This window comes from Selaginella moellendorffii, unplaced genomic scaffold, assembly GCF_000143415.4.
Source record: "Selaginella moellendorffii unplaced genomic scaffold, v1.0 SELMOscaffold_32, whole genome shotgun sequence".
Classification (NCBI taxonomy): Eukaryota; Viridiplantae; Streptophyta; class Lycopodiopsida; order Selaginellales; family Selaginellaceae; genus Selaginella; species Selaginella moellendorffii.
This window is the reverse complement of record NW_003314293.1, coordinates 1338258-1355163: the sequence shown is the minus strand read 5'-3', so window position 1 is coordinate 1355163 and position 16906 is coordinate 1338258. Positions and strand designations below refer to the sequence as shown.

The following is a 16906-nucleotide window of genomic DNA, read 5'->3' as shown; positions in this document are numbered from 1 at the left end:
TAATAGATTATAATTACTTGTGTTTTGGAAAGCAGATATGCAATATATTATACAGAAAATTAGTTTTAATTTTCTCTAATTTTTTATATTAATTTAAGTTTTTTTTAAAGAGTTCTTATTTTTTGAAATCAAATTCTGCTTAAGTTATCACATATATGTGATGAGATAAAATTAATTTGGAAAACCATTTGTCTAATTCTTCATATTTAATTTTTGGCATATTTGTTTTGGCTGTAGAATTTACTTTTAAAGTCTACTTGATGATTAGTGTCATTTGAAATTTCTTCAGAAACAATTTAGTACATAAATATGGTTAAAAATCTTAAAGTACCTAATCATTGACCAAAATCAAAATCCAGCATAACGGGACAGGTAAGCACTAAAAGTAACGGTGGCAATTGCACCACCTTTCTCCACTTTATTGCTAGACGAGGCAGCTGCGGCAGGCCGACCCACAAACTCCATGTCCTTGTCAAAATTTTCCCTCATTACAAACCCAAAGGTGGTGGCCCCTAAAAAAACACAACAAAGCTTGAAACATATAAAAGAGAGGCAAGCATTATTTTTTGCTTTTGCTTCCTGGTCCATGCAGCGTACACGTATACCTGTAAAGCGCCGGCGCCCTCCAATCCTCACCGTTGCTGCCGAGCAATCTGACGCCTGCGGCGCTAATCACCCGCTAATGCTAATAAACCCCACCTCGGTTAGCACAAATCCTATTTTTTTTCCCGAAGGATGGCGGTGGCACATAGCAGTCATAGCCCCCCGCGGCTAATTGTGATTAGCCTTTAATCTCACCTTAAGCCACCATGGATTGGACCGCTGGGGGGAAATAATTTCCACCACCCAAGTCGGTTTATACATTTTAACCCTCATTGTTCTTCTTTTTGCCGTTTTTTTTCTCAATCTTTTTTTTTTTCTTACCTTTTGGGCTCTCTCTCTCCCATTGTTTGCCCTTTTTTTTTTCGTGTTAGAGTTGAAAGTCGTGCATCGCACTCTTACTTAGAGAGTTAGGCCATCAACTCAAAGAGAGAGGAGAGAGTTGGGTTGGGTTTCTTCTTTCTTTCTCTTTCTTTCTATTAAGTGGTGTGCCCCCGTGTGCGTGTGCGTGAGTTTAAGCGTCCACCACCACCACCATCCATGGCGTCGAGGGTGGTGCGCTAGTCCCCTCGCTCGTTTCGTTTAGCAAAAGGTGGCAAGCAAAGATTTGGAGGCTTTTGGGGCGCCGCTCTCGCCGATTCCAGCGATTGGGGAACTGGGCTGTGCTCGCCGCCGCGCCTCGCAAGGTTTAGCGCCGACCCATTTGCTCGGCCGCCTCCATTGGATCCCAGGGAATGCTCCAAAACGCTACACGGGTAAGTCTCTCTTCTTTCTTGCTGCCTGCGCTTGGGCTTTCTTTCTCAGCGTCTATGTGGGGGAGAGGTTTTTTTTTTTCTTCGTGTTCTTGGTTGGAGGAGAAAGAGGAATAGAGGTGCTTGTGTTTGACTAGGAGAGCGAGAAGAAGAGGGGGATTTTTTTTGCGCGGTCCATCTTGTGGAGCTGGAGCTGCAAGGAAGAAGACGAAGAGGAGGCGGCGGTGGTTCTTGTAAGTTGACTTTTTCCGGAGCTCCGTGGGGGCCGGATTGATTGATTGATTGACGGGGGTGGCTGGTTGGCTGGCTGGTTTTTATCGGTGCCACCTTTCTCGATGATTCGCTTCATCCCGGTGTGTGCGTGTTTGCAGCTAGAGCGCTAGAACACATCCAGGGGGGAGCTTTGGATTTGGAGCAAAGGGGAAGAACAGTGGTAGGACAGTAGCTCGCGGACAAACTAGCCGCGGGGAAGGGATCCAGGAAAGCTTGGAGCTTACGGCGTGAACAGGAAGGAAGGGTGCGTAGAAATCGAGCTTTTGCTTTGGTGGAGGGCCGGGAAGGAGAAAAGCTGTGCTGCTACAAGTCGATTCGAGGGTGGGACTAGCTTTACTGTCGTTTTGGTGGAGACTTTGAAAGAGCTTTAGCTGGAGGCCATGGTCAGCATTCGAAAACGAAAGCACCTGAGTGGTAAGTGTTTCTATTGCTTCAAAGCTCATATCTTACTTGTTTCCTGTGTGTGTTCTATCAGAGAAATGTAGGCTGCAGCAAGCTTCCAACAAGTGTAGTGAAAATGTGGAGCCTCTGGCGCTGGCCATGTATCGGCCGGATGGAACAGACGTAAGTTTCCATCACTTTCTTCTCTTCGTTTCCAGTTCGATGTTCTAAGAGACTATGCGTTCGTAGTTGCAGGAGTACATAGGCAAGCCACCACCTCTCGCTTTCAAAACCCCCTTCAAAGGTATCTCTCGCTACTGCTCTTGTAGTTTGCTCGGCTTGAGATATCCTTGGTTTTTGGCAGACAAGGAGCTCAAGAAGCGAAAGCTACACCGGAGGAAGCAAGTGAATAACCAGGAGCCGTGCATGCTGCGGGGAGTTTATTTCAAGAACTTGAAGTGGCAGGCTGCCATCAAAGTTGGGAAGAAACAAGTCCATCTGGGAACCGTCAACACCCAAGAAGAGGCTGCTCATCTCTACGACAGGTAAAGAGTTTTTCATAGCTCTTCGTTTCGTTTCGTCGTTTCTTATCTTTGTCTGGCATTAGAGCTGCTTATATGTGTGGAAGGGAGCCAAACTTCCAACTCACAGACGAAGAGAAACAAGAGCTACAATCGTTCGAGTGGGAGGAGTTTTTGGCACTCACTCGCAAGGCAATTGCTCACAAGAGTAAGCCTTTCTCCCTTCTTCGCTTGGTGTTACGCATGAAAGAGCAGAGTTTCTAACGTTGTTTTTGTTTCGCAGAGATGCAAAATAAGCTCGAGGCTCAAATGCGTAGAAGGCAAGCCGCCATGGCCGTCAAGACGGAGCAAAGTTGAATGGATGAAAGAGAGAGCACACGTCCATTCTTTGATTCGTTTTCCTTGCCTTGGGTTTGTATACTAGATCCACAGCTAGAGAAGAAGGAAAAGCTGGAGAGAGGAAGGGAGATGGATGGTTTTTGTTGTAGAGCGATAGATGATCCTAGCATTGTGTACTAAAAGGAACTCAAGAGGTTGGATCCACAAAAAATCTAGTCTTTCTTTTCTATGGGTTGATTTCTCTATGGAATGGCATCACGCTGGAGCTCTTCTCGCCAGGATGGAGGAACCATCTTCATCTTCCGGCCGGAAAAGAATCCGGGAAGCCTCGACAAAAGAGGGAGTGGCGTTGAGCATTCCAGCTCTCCTCTCGGCGCTCAAGGTATGTGCTCGCTCCAGAGATTTAGAGGGCGGGAGGAGAATTCATGGCGAGGTTTCCAGAGACGCTGCGGCATCGTCGGACACTTACGTTGCAAACTCGCTCGTTTCCATGTATGCCAAGTGTGGGAGCATGGTTGATGCTCGAAAGATCTTCGAAACCAATCCTCGCAAGAGCGTCGTCTCGTGGAACGCTCTCATACTTGGGTACGCCGAGAATGGCGATGCCAAGCAAGCTCTCGATCTCTTCTCGCAAATGGAAAGCTCGAGCTTGGAGAGATCCTGTCGCCCAAACCGAGTGACATATCTCGCAGCTCTCAAGGCCTGTGCCAACCTCGCGTCGATAGAGCGAGGAAAATCCACCGAGTGTTTGGAGATTGGACGAAGAATCCACTCCCAGCTCGTCGAATCCGGACTGGAGCTCCATACTTTCGTGGCAAGCACGCTCATCGACACGTATGGGAAGTGTGGGAGCATGGTTGACGCGAGGAGCGTCTTCGATCGAATGAAAACGCAGGATGTTGTGTCGTGGAGCTCCATGATTCTGGGATATGCCGAGAGCGGCCGTGGAGACACTTCTCTGGAGCTCCTGGAGAGAATGCGAGATGATGGAGTTCGCCCAAACGCGGTGACTTACCTTGCAGCTCTCAAGGCCTGCGCCAACTTTCCAGGAGATCTTTCGAAAGCTCGAGACGTTCACTCGGGGATTCTAAGGTCCGGCAGCGAGTCCAACGGATTCGTGGCGAACGCTCTGGTCGATCTCTATGGAAAAGTCGGCAGCATGACCCAAGCTCAGCTTGTTTTCGATGGAATCGCGATCGCCCACGACGACGCCGCATCGTGGAACGCGCTGATCCTCGGCTATGCCGAGGGTGGCGACGAACAACAGGCCTTGGAGACGTTTGAGTCGATTGAAAGGCTCGAGAGAAGCAACGCTGTGACTTACCTCGCAGCGCTCAAGGCCTGTGTAAACTTGGCAGGAAAGAGCCCGAGTTCCAGTCCGAGCTCTTCGAGTCCGAGTTCCACCAGTCCGAGCTCCAAATCTATGAAACTTTCATGCCTGAGAAGGGGACGAGCTATCCATTCACGACTGAAGAACATTGGACAAGACCACCATCTCTTTCTCTCGAGCACTCTCATCGATCTCTATGGAAAGTGTGGGAGCGTGGAGGAAGCCAAGACCGTGTTTGATTCCATGGATCTTCGCGACGTTTTCGCGTGGACAGCCATGATCTCCGCCTACGTCGAGGGTGGCGAGAACGAGCAAGCTCTCGCCCTCTTCGCTCGAATGGAGCTCGCGCAAATCCCAGCCCCTCCAAGCCCAGTGACTTATCTCACAGCGCTCAAGGCCTGCGCGAACCTGGGAGCTCTGGCGGCGGGGAGATCGATCCACGCTAAGATCTGCCGGCGAGGATTCGAGGGCGAGCTGCTGGTGACCACCGCCCTGATCGATTTCTACGGGAGATCCGGGAGCTCGCGCGACGCGGAGGCGGTGTTTGATGCCGCGGCTGCCGCTAGAGACCTCGCGATGTGGAACGCTCTCGTGGGAGCTCACAGCCACCAAGGCAAGATCGATCGCGTGCTGGATTCCCTCCAGGGGATGGAAGCCGAGCAGGGCCTCCGACCAAACGGAGTGACCTTCGTCTCGATTCTCGCGGCGTGCGGCCACGCCGGGCTCGTCGACCAAGGGCGACAGTTCTTCCGCGAAATGCGGGATGTGTACGGCATTGTCCCCTCCGAGGAGCACATTAGCTGCGTCGTGGATCTCCTTTGTCGGGCGAATCGATTGGACGAGGCGCTGGAGATGTTGGAATGCCAGCGGCCGAGGCCGGGATTTGTGACACTCATGGGCGCGCTGGGCGGATGCCGCAAGTGGGGAAATGCCCGCGTCGCGAGGGCGGTGTTTGATCTCATTCTGGGGCTTGAAATCCCGGAGGAAGACCGAGCTGCGGCAACTTTGCTCATGGCTAGCGTTTGTGGAGAAGCCTAGATATCCATTACAGCTTCTCGTTTTCAAAGACATCTGGTAAAACATTAGAGTTTTAGGCAAATGCCTCAACTCGGCATTTGTTAAAGAACTTTAGGTGGCAACTTTGTGTTGAATCTCGCAGTGCTGCTACCTCCATACCTTATCCCGATTCCAATCCAATCCTCGAGAAATATATCATCTTCCGGGAGAAGCTGCCCATCCAGAGATGAGACAATCAAAGCTTGAAGGTTTTTGTCTCAACTATGAATGCCGCGAAAACTTCAAGCCATATGAGATAGGTTAGCGGTCCAAGCTCGACAACTATAAATCAGATGATCGCAATTGTCCTCCCTCAACTTTCCAATGCTATCACCAAAATCTTGTCACGTTCTTCCACTCTTGCTAGTTCTCATGACAGCGGCAGCAGAAGCAAAGACCGTGAAGATCTTTAATCGCTCTGAGTCTGATCTATCGCTCCACTGCCAATCCAAGCAGGACGATTTGGGGGCACAGACGCTCAAGCCCAAGGATTCATTCGGCTGGCCATTCGATGATCGATGGGTTGGAAACACGCTCTTTTGGTGTGACTTCTCCTTGGATGGTAAGTCATTCCAGTTCCATGCTTACGACCAAAAAAAGAGCTCCAATTACGAGCAGATCGAGTGGTATCTTTTGGACTTTGCTTTGTTTGGTACTGGTTGGGACACCAGGAAATGGTATGTTCCAGTTGTGGAGTTTGAGTGGTAAAAACTAATGTCATGTAATAGTTCTATTATAAAAGATTAAGAACAATGAGCTGGCTGTGGAAGAGAAATCTCGTATAATCGGGTTAAGTTCTTTGATGGGTTACTCGTCGATAAAAACTCGTGAATCGAGCTTGCGGAGCTTGGAGTTTCTGTGTAATATGTGAGCGGCTCCACCAGTGGCGCCAATCCACTGTGGTCTCTCCAAGCCCAGCGAGAGAGCGCTCATGAATGGGCAACATTTTGGAGGAAAAGCTCGACATCCTTGTAAAGAAGTTTTGAAGTTCTTGCCGCTTGTGTCCCCTTACTTACGCGGAAAAGCTCGACAACGAAGTTTTTGCCTCGAGTAAATCCACTTTCTTCTCACGTAAAGCTCTTAGTTTGTCTCGATTGATGGATTATGATTGAGATGTAAACAACGTAGGAAACAATGTGAGGAAGCGATCCAGGCTTTGTCCCAGGTAAGCAACGTAGGACACAATGTGAGGAAGCAATCCACCGCCCAGGACATGTCCGCCGTCTTCTTCTATTTCACGCCTGTCGCCCAAACCGAGTGACTTCTCTCGCAGCTCCAACCTCGTGTCAAGGAAAATTGCTGTTTCTCATCGGCGCCACGGGATTTATGACGCTCATGAGCGCGCTGAGCGGATGCCGCAAGCGGTAAAATGCAGGGCGGTGTTCGGTCTCATTCTGGGGCTTGAAATCTCGGTGAGCTACCGATGGACTTTCTTCTCTCGCTTGTGCTTGATCATCCACCTCTGTCACACCATTGTCCTCAAGCCCCGGGTCGCCAGTCGGGAACCAAAGCCACGATTGCCGCATCAATCATTTCAGCGATGGTTGTAACATCCTGGTCTGAGAGGCCGAGCTCGGCAACCATTTCAAGCTGCGGCAACTTTTCTCATGGCTAGCTTAGCTGGAGAACCCAGTTCGTAAAGAGCATTAGGGTTCTGGTTGGTTTTACAGGTGGCAACCGTTCTGGATCTCACGAAGGAAAAGGAGAGGATGAATCGACCTCGCGCTTGGAGGACATGTACGAGAAGAGAGGCGTCTCTCGAGAGGAGGTGTGGAAGCAACTGGACGCGCTGCTCGAGCAATGGAAAGACGACATTGTCCAGTTTCACTTCAACGTAAGTTTCACTCAGCGAGATCGAGTGGGCTTTAGTCTTTTCTTCCAGGGGCTTACAACGCTCTTTAGCCTGGGCGAGCTCAAGTTTGATCTACACAAGCCCCGCTTCCGGAAGATCTACCGAGGAACACAATGCAACTTCTACAACTTGGTGATCGAGGATGGGTTCCTGGTGCATGCCTCGATTCACGTAGCCGAGGGTCACTACTATGGACCGGAGAAGATCGCCGAGGCCTTCCGTGCGAGCTTGGCTACCCAGAAAACGGCAGTGCTGCTTCCTCCATACCTTGATCCAGATTCCAATCCAATCCTCGAGGACGATATCATCTTCCAGGAGAAGCTGTCCATCCAGAGATGAGACGATCAAAGCTTGAAGGTTCTTGTGTCTATGGAAAAAAGAACTTTAAACCATATGAGATAGTTTTGCGGTCCAAGGTTTGATTTTTGGACTAGTATAAATCAGATGATCATGATTGTCCTCCCTGAACCTTCCAATGCTATCACCGAAATCTTTTCGCGTTCTTCCGCTCTTGCTTGTTCTCATAGCAGCAGCAGCAGGAGAAAACACCGTCACGATCTTTAATCGCTCTAAGTTTGATCTATTTCTCCACTGCCGATCCGCGCAAAACGATTTGGGGGCACAGAAGATCAAGCCCAAGGCTTCATTCGGCTGGCCATTCGGCGATCGAGTGTTCGGAAACACGCTCTTTTGGTGCGACGTCTCCTTGAATGGCAAGTCAAGCTCGTTCAATGCTTACGACCAAAAAAAGAACCATGATTATGATCCCCTCGAGTGGTATGTCTTAGACTTTGCTTTGTTTAGCACTGGTTGGGACTTTACCAAGGAATATTGGTATGTTCCAATTGTGGAATTTGAATGGTAAATCGCAGCCTTAAAACACATGTAATTAGCTACTATAATAGAAAGATCTTGAGCTTTCAAGTGTCCTTCTTCCATGCGGACACGAGGCAGCACAAATCACTGTGGACAAAAACAGAGAGAAGTTTGGTATTTCGATTTGCAATGGATTCCTCTTCCCAGCGATGGAGCTTGAGCGGCAAGAGCGCCCTCGTCACGGGAGGGACTCGTGGAATCGGGTAAGTTCTTTGATGGGGCTGATTGTCTCAACTCCATCCGAAAAGAAATGGAAAGTCTGGATCACACCCGTGATACAGGCGATCGGTTGTGGAGGAGCTTGCCGGGCTTGGAGCTTCCGTGTATACATGCTCGCGCTCCGAGAAGAACTTGAACGAGCGGCTCCAGGAGTGGCGTCAATCCAACCTCGACGTCCATGGCTCCACCTGTGATCTTTCCAAGCCCAGCGGGAGAGAAGAACTCGTGAAGCTTGTGGCCCAACACTTCGGCGGAAAGCTTGACATCCTTGTAAGAGTTTTTGCTGCGAAGAAATCCACTTTCTTCTCATGTAGAGCTCTTAATTTGTCTAATGTTTGATTGATCTTTATCTTGGTATTTCTCCAGGTAAACAACGTAGGGACCAATGTGCGGAAGCAATCCACGCTCGACTACACCACCGAGGACATATCTACAGTTTTCTCCACAAACTTTGAGTCGGCCTTTCACATATCGCAATTGGCTCATCCTTTGCTCAAAGCCGCTGGAAACTCCAGCCTGGTTTTCATCTCCTCGGTGGCCGGAGTGGTGGCCATCGCCACGGGGGCACTCTACGCAGCCACCAAAGGTACGCGCAAAAGATTCCATTCAAAAGCTTTTACGTGATCGAGATCACAGGTGCCATGAATCAACTCACGAAGAACTTGGCGTGCGAGTGGGCTCAAGATGGGATCCGTGTCAATGCAGTGGCGCCGTGGTACATCAAAACGGACCTGGTTGAAGAGGTGATAAAAAAGATCTAGTGCTTTTTGTAAGTTCTTATTGTTTGGTTGTTTAGATTTTGGCAAAGCCCGGCTATGAAGCTGCTGTTTTGGATCGAACGCCCGCAAGACGAGTTGGAGAGCCTCGTGAAGTGGCTGCTGTTGCTGCGTTCCTGGCATTGCCGGCTTCGTCCTATGTTACTGGACAAGTGATTTGTGTTGATGGGGGATTTACTGTCTATGGTTTCTCTCTTCCTCATTAAATTCCCTTTCAGATAATGAAGATTTTGTTAATGGTTTCATGGTGTAGTTGGTTATCACGTCAGTCTAACACACTGAAGGCTTCCAGTTCAAAGCCACATGTGAGACCACTCTTTTCCCTTTCATTTTTACTTGTGATGCCCAAGGAAGGCATTTGTTGATGGTATAGTGTGGTTATCACTGTCTTGTCTTTGATATTGACAGCCTCAAAGTATGAAGCTATAAGTTAACGCTTTGTTTTTACTTGTGAATTAGGAACAATAGCAAATGCCAAGGAAAGGCAAGGCATGTTTTGATGGATGAAACCACATGTTAAAGGGTTTTTTTTCCTTTTATTTTTACTTGTGATTTAGAACAACAGGAAAGGCATTTGCTGATGGTTTCATGGTGTAGTGACACAGTGAAGGTCTCCAGATGAAGCTTGATTTTACTTGTGGATTATGACAACTGCAAATGCCCATAAAAGTTATTTGTTGATGGTTCAATGTTTCATGGAAGACCTCCAGTTCAAACCTGGATGAAGCCAATTGCCAGAAGCACTTTCTTTACTTTCATTTTACTTGTGGGTTGGGTTAAATACAGATGCCCAAAACAGGTATCTGGTGAAGTTGGTCATTACGACACATTGAAGGTCTGTAACCTGGACGAAGCCATGTAATATCTTTCGTTTTGCTTGTACAAGTAAATACCCAAGAAAAACATTTGGTGATGGTTTTATGGTGTAGTTGGTCAGTTGAAGGTCTCTAGCATGAAGCCAATTTAAAAGGCTTTTCTTTTCTTTTATTTTACTTGTGCGTTAGGGACAATAGCAATGCCCAGGAAAGGCAATGCATTTGGTGATTGTTTCATGGTGTAATTGGTCATCACACCAGTCTCATACACTTGAAGGTTTCGGATGAAGCCACAAGTTAAAGCATTTTCTTTCCTTTGATTTTATATGTCAATAACAAATGCCTGGAAGAGGCATTTGCTGATGTTTTCATGGTGTAGTTGGTCATCATGTCATTGAAGGTCTCTAGTTCATACCTCTTTCTTTGCTTTGATTTTACTTTTGGATAGCTACAAATGCCTTGTAAAGGCATTTTGGTGATGGTTTCATGGTGTACCACACACTGAAGGCTTCAGAACTGGAGACCAAATGTTTAAAACTATCTTTTCTTTCATATTGGTCAGTTCATAAAATCTAGTTTCCATATAGCTGTTGTCTTTTACGGAAGGTCTCCAGTTCGATCCTTTTCTGAATGGGATCCCTTTCCCAGCGATGGAGCTTGAGCGGCAAGAGCGCCCTCGTCACGGGAGGAACACGGGGAATCGGGTAGGTTCTTTGATGTAGATGGTCTCAACGAAAAATATTTGGACACCCAGGCGAGCGGTTGTGGAGGAGCTTGCGGGCCTTGGAGCTTCCGTGTATACATGCTCGCGCTCCGAGCAGAGCTTGAGCGAGCGGCTCCACGAGTGGCGCCAATCCAACCTCGACGTCCATGGCTCCACTTGTGATCTCTCCAACCCCAGCGAGAGAGAAGCACTCATGGGCCTTGTGTCCCAACACTTTGGTGGAAAGCTCGACATTCTTGTAAGCACTATCCATCTTTTCTAGATCTTTTGAGCTTCGTCCTTGGTCCTTCTGTTCTGATCAATCTCCTCTTGTCTCCAGGTAAACAACGTTGGAACCAACGTAAGAAAGCCTACGCTGGAGTACACTGGCGAGGACGTCTCCACGGTTTTCTCCACAAACTTCGACTCCGCCTTTCACACATCGCAATTGGCTCACCCATTGCTCAAGGCCGCTGGAAACTCCAGCCTGGTTTTCATCTCCTCGGTGGCCGGAGTGGTGGCCATCTCCACGGGCGTACTCTACGCAGCCACCAAAGGTAGATACGAGCAAAAGGATAACTTCCATACATCTTCTACCTTCTAACAGGTGCCATGAATCAAATCACCAAGAACTTGGCGTGTGACTGGGCTCAAGATGGGATCCGTGTCAATGCAGTGGCCCCATGGTACATCAAAACTGATCTTGCGCAACAGGTGCCAAGCTCTAGTATAAAGTTCTTAAAGTTCTTCGTTAGTTCTTCGAAAGTTCTTCTCAAACTGATTCGACGCGTAGGTTCTGGGCAGGCCCGGTTACGAAGCTGCGGTGGTGGATCGAACGCCCGCGAGACGAGTCGGGGAACCCCACGAAGTCTCCGCGGTTGTAGCGTTCCTGGCAATGCCAGCGTCTTCCTACGTTACCGGGCAAGTGATCAGCGTTGACGGTGGCTTCACTGTCTATGGATTCTCGCCTCCAAAATCGTGAGAGAGAATTCCTGGATTAGATCATCAAGGAAGAGAGAAAATGTTAAAGATGGAACCAGTCCTTTGCTGGGTTGACCGAGTGGGTTGACCCGGTCAAACTGCCCAGTCAAGCGTCAGCATCTTGTCACTGCTGGATCACACCCTCTGTGTCTGAGATTGACAGGTAGCTCCACGCCACACGATCCCAAGAAACGAGGCGAAAAAGCAATTTCCATGGTGTAAATCGCACAGTAAAAAATGAGGAATCGCGCCACAAGGACGAGCAAATTTCCATGGCGGACGAACGAAGGATGCATGTTTATAGATCTCTTTAGTATTCACACCACTGTAAAAATGAAACTCGAAAGCAAGGACTAGATCCTTGGCAGCACAAACAAAGCTCAAATCCATGGCCAATTTCCATCGAGAGGAAGGAATTGGATCGATCTATAGAAACAATGCGAGCGGGAAGAGGAAGGGGACCAAAAACGAAAGGATGTAGCGCAGGAGCTATGAAAATTCGTCTCCCAGCGAGCGCGCGAGCGAGCGAGGAGGGCGATTTCCATTCTTCTTCTACCAGAATTTGCCACCGCGCCTCTTGCAGTTCTTGCTCAGCATCCTCGCCCCGCCCGGCGACGCCGGCGAGCTCACCCGGATCGCGCACCTCACTCTCACGCGGAACCAAAACGTGCTCGCGCTCCCGGTCTTGATCTTGGCCCTCACATTCACGTCCACAACCAGTGGAATGCTGCTGCGATCGACCGACGCTCTCAGGCTGGACGCGGTGGGCTGCGACACCAGCACGCCCGATCCACGGATGGGCGCGCTCACCACCGTCACGTTCCTCCTGGGCTGCGTGAATGGAGCGATGGATCCCGCCCCAATCTGCGTGCCCAGGAAGAAGACCCGCGTGTGGATGCCGCCATACTTGATCGTGATGCGCTTGTTTGGATTCTCGGCCCGGATGCCCAGCACGATGTCCGTGTCCACGGATCTAGAGCCGGAGGTGACATTGAGCGCGTTGATCCTCACGTCCTGGACCGTGTACTTGGGCGCCTTGGGGCGGAGGACGAGCCAGATGACGAGCGCCGCGATGCCCAGCGCGAAGATGATCGCCAGGAGCGTGGAGCACAGGCAGCGGCAGCAAAATCCAATCCGGCTCCTGCGCCCCGATGGCCGCTTGCGATTGTCGCCGACCGGGTAGGCATTCGGGACGTAGTAGGCGCCGTTGAGCTTCTGCTGCTGGGGAGGCCTGTTTAGCTCCGCCATAGCCACCCAAGAACACTAGCAAAGGCAAAAAACAGAGCACCAGCTCCAACCCAGATCAATCCGCGGCGGAAACGCGAAATTGGACGCTGCCCACTTCAAATCTGGCAGAGAGAGGGCAATTGCGGCCCTGGATTGAGAGAATCGAGCGGGAGAAGCGGAGAATTGGGGGCTAGACGAGACAAAGAGCGCCAAGAGGGAGAGAAGAAAAAGAGATGGATGCTCTGTTTTTATGCTTTCCGGGAAGAAACAGCAACACGTCTACCTACATCGCAGAGCGATCGTGTCGTACGCGTTGGTGCCGGAGAATATGCCCCGGGATTTGGAAACGGTCGCCACAACGTCGCTTCCGCGATGGCGATTTGGCAACAAGATGGAGGCGAGAAGAGATCCCGGCCGTTGGAAATCTCCGCCGTTGGATCTCGCGCCTTCTTCTCCTTTAAAAAGGAGTTTGCTGGCGTTGGCTTTTCGTCTCGTAAGTTTCGCGCGATCGTCTTTCGCGTGAAACTTGTCGATCGATCGACACGCTTTACTACTGCTGGCAGTTTAATCAATCCAATCTAGCTGAGACATTCCCATGGAAAAGAATGAAAGAACTCTACGAAGCTAGAGCAAAACACGCGACCTGAGAGGGTAGAGTCCTATTTGAAGCTCCTGTCTCCTTTCGAAACAGGATGATTAGAATGTACATTCCCGACCGACGAGGATGGACCCCCCCAAAAAATATCATCTAGGCCGTGGCCACCAAAAGCAGAAGCACGACCACAAATCTCTCTGCATCGATAGAATATCACACACGACGTTAGCCACTGTAGAAACATCGCTGTGAAGAAGAAGTAACAAAAAGAGAAAGAAGGCAAACGATGCAAAGCAAAACCAGGCAGTCACAACCTTCCAACTTACAGCTCTTCCTGCGTTTTTGAGCTGGAGTTTTTTCGCCTGCGCGGCCCTGGCTTTCGGATGATCCGACGATCCCACAAACCATCAAACACTTCCACCCCTGTGTGCTGCCCGTCCCGTCACCCACGCTACAAATCCAAGTCCAGCATCCGATAGAACGCGTCGTGGTTGACAATGATACTTCCTTGGAAATCCGGCTCGGACGGACCACACCGGCTGCTCGTCCGCGACAGCACCTTGTTTTTGATCGACGGAGTCAAGTGATCCACACATATCCGCTGCCTCCTGTTTGCTGCCTGCTGTAACCATTTTGCCTTCCCTGTCCCCTTTAGACTCTCCCTACTGTACCGAGTGAAAAACTCTACCACGGACCAATCCTCACTGCCCGGCTGCTTATCCGGACTGCCATTTCTACTTAAGCGTCCCTCAGGCAGCTTTTCTCCGCCTGTGATCTCCTGCACGCAGCACCCATGGTTCCATTCAAAACGAGTTGGCAAAAAGCAAAAGCTAAAAGAGCAAGCAGCGCGGTTCTTTCACAAGGTTCAGCGTTACCCCCTATCTACTACGCCTATCCTCCTGCCTGCTCTTCTCCTGGCCCTGTTTACTACATTCTCACGTCTTTCCTGCCCTGTTCCACTAGCCTTAGCTCGTCGACAATCCAGGCTGTAGCTCAGCTGAAACTTTGTCTTGCCAGAGAAATGCCACAACATGAATAAGAAAGACAAAGAAGCAAGCATGCACAACATGCACAGCACCACCACAGACCCAGGAACCAGGAAGAAAGACTCTCTGATGGAACGTCTAGCCAAAGTATGTAAAGTCCCCCTCCCTCCGATGCAGGAAATGCATCTCCCCACCCATTAGTTTCATGATGAAACACCATGAGGCCATGGGATTGGTTTCTCCAAGCCCACATCCACCTGGGTTACCAGTCAATAGATGCAGTCTAAAGGGAAAGAGTAGTGGACGTACCTTGGAAGGGATGTAGTCGTTCGGCCTCGCGTCCGGCTTTGAGCATGGCATGCACATTTTCGAAGCGCAGTTTGACAACGTCGCTATGTCGCAGATTTGTCCAGTTCCCATGATCCCCAGCTTCGACCTCAGCGACTGGTTTTCGTCTTTCAGGCGAGACACTTCTTTCTGGAGTTGTGTTATGACCTGCGAAACATAAACACGTCAGTAAGTTTCCCTGTCGGAAAGGATGTCATACGTACCCTGTCTTTCTCGTCCATCTTCACAGATGGAATGTTGACAATCTGCTTCGCGCAAGTGGCGTAATGCAGGGTGCTCAACGTTTGATCGACAACGGTTGTTGCCGGAGAAACACAAGCAATCATAAGTCCCAGGCTGCTGCCTCCCAAACTCTCCATTATAAGCTTCGTCAACATGCTCTCCCTGCATTGCCAAAATGCGTAAGCTCGAGCTAATTCACATTACAAACACATCCAGACCTGTATGGTACTATCTCTTCCTTCTTACCCTCCGATAAAGCTGAGATAACCTGTACATTGAGCATTAACTCGAATGGCTCGATAAACGCGTCAAGATTACCTTGCCAAGCGTAAAAAGCGACCGGTTTATGCTTCCCGTCTCTTTCAGCATGTCGCCGGAGCTTTTTGTTTTCTTCAACCTTTCACTTCCGGCCAAATCAACAAATAGTAGTCGGCCATGTCTCAGTAGAATTGGCCCATCTCCCATGGAAGATATGGAATCCACGTACAGGGTCATAATACAATGACTCCTGCTGCTATCCTTGTTTTGATTGTGAGAGCCAACCTGTAAAATCCAGAACATTAGAACGATCTAGATTCTTCTTTCAGCTACCTTGCGGTTCTTGGCCCCTTCGTTCACAACAGCAAACACGTCTTCAACAGTCTCGCAATCCACAACAAGGAGGCCTTCAACGTGAAAACCGTCCGACTGGTTCCATCTGACCTCCCTTGGAGAGCACTCCTCCCGCAGTAAATCATGGACCTGTCATTCTTAATTCATTTCGTCACAAAAGGGAGAAACGAGCAAAATGAGAAAAACATACTTGCTCATTGTAGATCTCAAAGTAGGAGGCCCGCAAGGAGTACGTTTTCTGATCATCCAATACGGTTCGTCTTCTGATAGCTTCGAAAATATATCTCACTGAACGAGCAATAACACCACCCTCTGTTATCTTCTCCTTCACGCTACCCTACATTCACATTGAGTGTTAGCTCAACTCCATCGCTCAAAGCTCTTACCTCTTGGCGACCACACATTGTGTAAGTCTTCCCCGAGCCAGTTTGGCCATAAGCCATCACAGTCGACGAGTAACCATCCAGCACCGAGTCTAGCAGCTTCCTCATATTACACTTCTCCATGAGCTTCTCTTGCGTGATGGAGGGACCAAAGCAGCCATCAAACTGCCAAAAATCCCACACACAAGCTTAGCGAATCCCGCAAGGTAGAAAGAAAAGAAAAACTTCTTCACACACCTGGAACGTTTTCATGGCCGTATACCCGAAAGATTGCTGGCGATCCACAACCTGACATAGCGTAGCAATTTAGCACAGTGGAGGAGTCCCACTCGTCTCATTCTCCCTTTAACGAAATCTTAGTGAATTTTCCAGTGCCATATAATGTACTCACCAACCTGGATGGTTGTCTCGTCCCTGGACACTTCCACCGCGGACTTTACCCCGGAAGCTATCTCGTCCTTCGCGAGAGGACGAACGCGAACGTAGACATGGATATTGCTAGCCTTGTGCTCGGAGTCCAATCCACTCTTTGCCACGCTCGCGGGACTCCTCGGGCTCCTGCTAGTCGGGCTGCGACTAACAGTGGAAGGAGTCACAGCTGCAAAGACCGCAAGAAAAATTCCAATTGATCGAGACCGAAAGGGGAAGAATCGCGAGTTTTACCTTCAATCTCGGGGCGAGAAGGCCGCATGATAATCCGGATTTGCCCCGCGTCGACCTTCATTGCGCTGGCTTTCTGGAGCTCCAGCCGATCCTAGCTGATGCGCCACAGCCGGCGGCGAAGCTCCCACCTGGAACACGGACTAGCGAGGATTTCGCTGCGGAATCCAGCCAAGAACTCACATTGTCAAGACTGCGCTGTGGGCCGCGCCGAAATCTAGGGCAAAGATCACGAATGGAGCGATCGGACCGGCGAGTGGCGATCGCCGGGACTACTGGCCCCAGTCTTGGAACGAAACCCTCGTTTCCAAGCACCACGGGTCGCGCGCCATGTTGAAGAGACGTTACCTTCGCGTGGCGGCATATTCGTATATTCCTTTCAATCTCTACCGTCCATCT

General features: G+C 49.6%; 6 protein-coding genes across 8 annotated transcripts; 4 read left to right on the top strand and 2 right to left on the bottom strand.

The window, feature by feature from the left end:
• The first annotated feature begins 1033 nt into the window (after positions 1-1033).
• On the top strand, positions 1034-3095 carry LOC9638517 (ethylene-responsive transcription factor-like protein At4g13040). 2 transcript variants are annotated; one of them, XM_002976945.2, is made up of 7 exons: positions 1034-1355; positions 1724-2039; positions 2101-2189; positions 2262-2310; positions 2371-2551; positions 2614-2735; positions 2811-3095. In XM_002976945.2, the coding sequence occupies exons 2-7, from the start codon at positions 2006-2008 to the stop codon at positions 2882-2884; spliced, it is 549 nt and encodes a 182-aa protein (XP_002976991.1). In that variant the 5' UTR covers positions 1034-1355; positions 1724-2005; the 3' UTR covers positions 2885-3095. The 2 variants fall into 2 exon arrangements, with proteins under 2 accessions (XP_002976991.1, XP_024537717.1); XM_024681949.1 differs by having other exon boundaries at positions 1035-1355; positions 2256-2310.
• Positions 3096-3138: 43 nt separating this feature from the next.
• Positions 3139-5742, top strand: LOC9638516 (pentatricopeptide repeat-containing protein At5g27110). Its single transcript, XM_024681948.1, has 2 exons — positions 3139-3248; positions 3308-5742. Exon 2 carries the CDS (start codon positions 3357-3359, stop codon positions 5232-5234), a length of 1878 nt encoding a protein of 625 aa, XP_024537716.1. The 5' UTR covers positions 3139-3248; positions 3308-3356; the 3' UTR covers positions 5235-5742.
• A 2312-nt stretch (positions 5743-8054) lies between these two features.
• On the top strand, positions 8055-9218 carry LOC9649989 (tropinone reductase homolog At5g06060). The gene is made up of 5 exons (XM_024681730.1): positions 8055-8183; positions 8262-8469; positions 8566-8785; positions 8836-8942; positions 8996-9218. The coding sequence occupies exons 1-5, from the start codon at positions 8110-8112 to the stop codon at positions 9179-9181; spliced, it is 795 nt and encodes a 264-aa protein (XP_024537498.1). The 5' UTR covers positions 8055-8109; the 3' UTR covers positions 9182-9218.
• A 1168-nt stretch (positions 9219-10386) lies between these two features.
• On the top strand, positions 10387-11612 carry LOC112348702 (tropinone reductase homolog At5g06060-like). Of its 2 annotated transcripts, none has more exons than XM_024681732.1 (5): positions 10387-10494; positions 10545-10752; positions 10834-11050; positions 11101-11207; positions 11298-11612. In XM_024681732.1, the coding sequence occupies exons 1-5, from the start codon at positions 10421-10423 to the stop codon at positions 11430-11432; spliced, it is 741 nt and encodes a 246-aa protein (XP_024537500.1). In that variant the 5' UTR covers positions 10387-10420; the 3' UTR covers positions 11433-11612. The 2 variants fall into 2 exon arrangements, with proteins under 2 accessions (XP_024537500.1, XP_024537499.1); XM_024681731.1 differs by having other exon boundaries at positions 11287-11612.
• Positions 11613-11765: 153 nt separating this feature from the next.
• On the bottom strand, positions 11766-12944 carry LOC9649988 (NDR1/HIN1-like protein 6). The gene has a single exon (XM_002976824.2). The coding sequence runs from the start codon at positions 12720-12722 to the stop codon at positions 12027-12029; it is 696 nt and encodes a 231-aa protein (XP_002976870.2). The 5' UTR covers positions 12723-12944; the 3' UTR covers positions 11766-12026.
• A 509-nt stretch (positions 12945-13453) lies between these two features.
• On the bottom strand, positions 13454-16871 carry LOC9649987 (kinesin-like protein KIF3A). The gene is made up of 12 exons (XM_024681727.1): positions 16511-16871; positions 16243-16445; positions 16085-16135; positions 15851-16012; positions 15655-15801; positions 15444-15593; positions 15171-15395; positions 15071-15120; positions 14834-15014; positions 14592-14777; positions 13623-14074; positions 13454-13493 (listed from the first exon to the last, which is right to left on the bottom strand). The coding sequence occupies exons 1-11, from the start codon at positions 16569-16571 to the stop codon at positions 13748-13750; spliced, it is 1743 nt and encodes a 580-aa protein (XP_024537495.1). The 5' UTR covers positions 16572-16871; the 3' UTR covers positions 13454-13493; positions 13623-13747.
• Between the last annotated feature and the right edge of the window lie 35 nt (positions 16872-16906).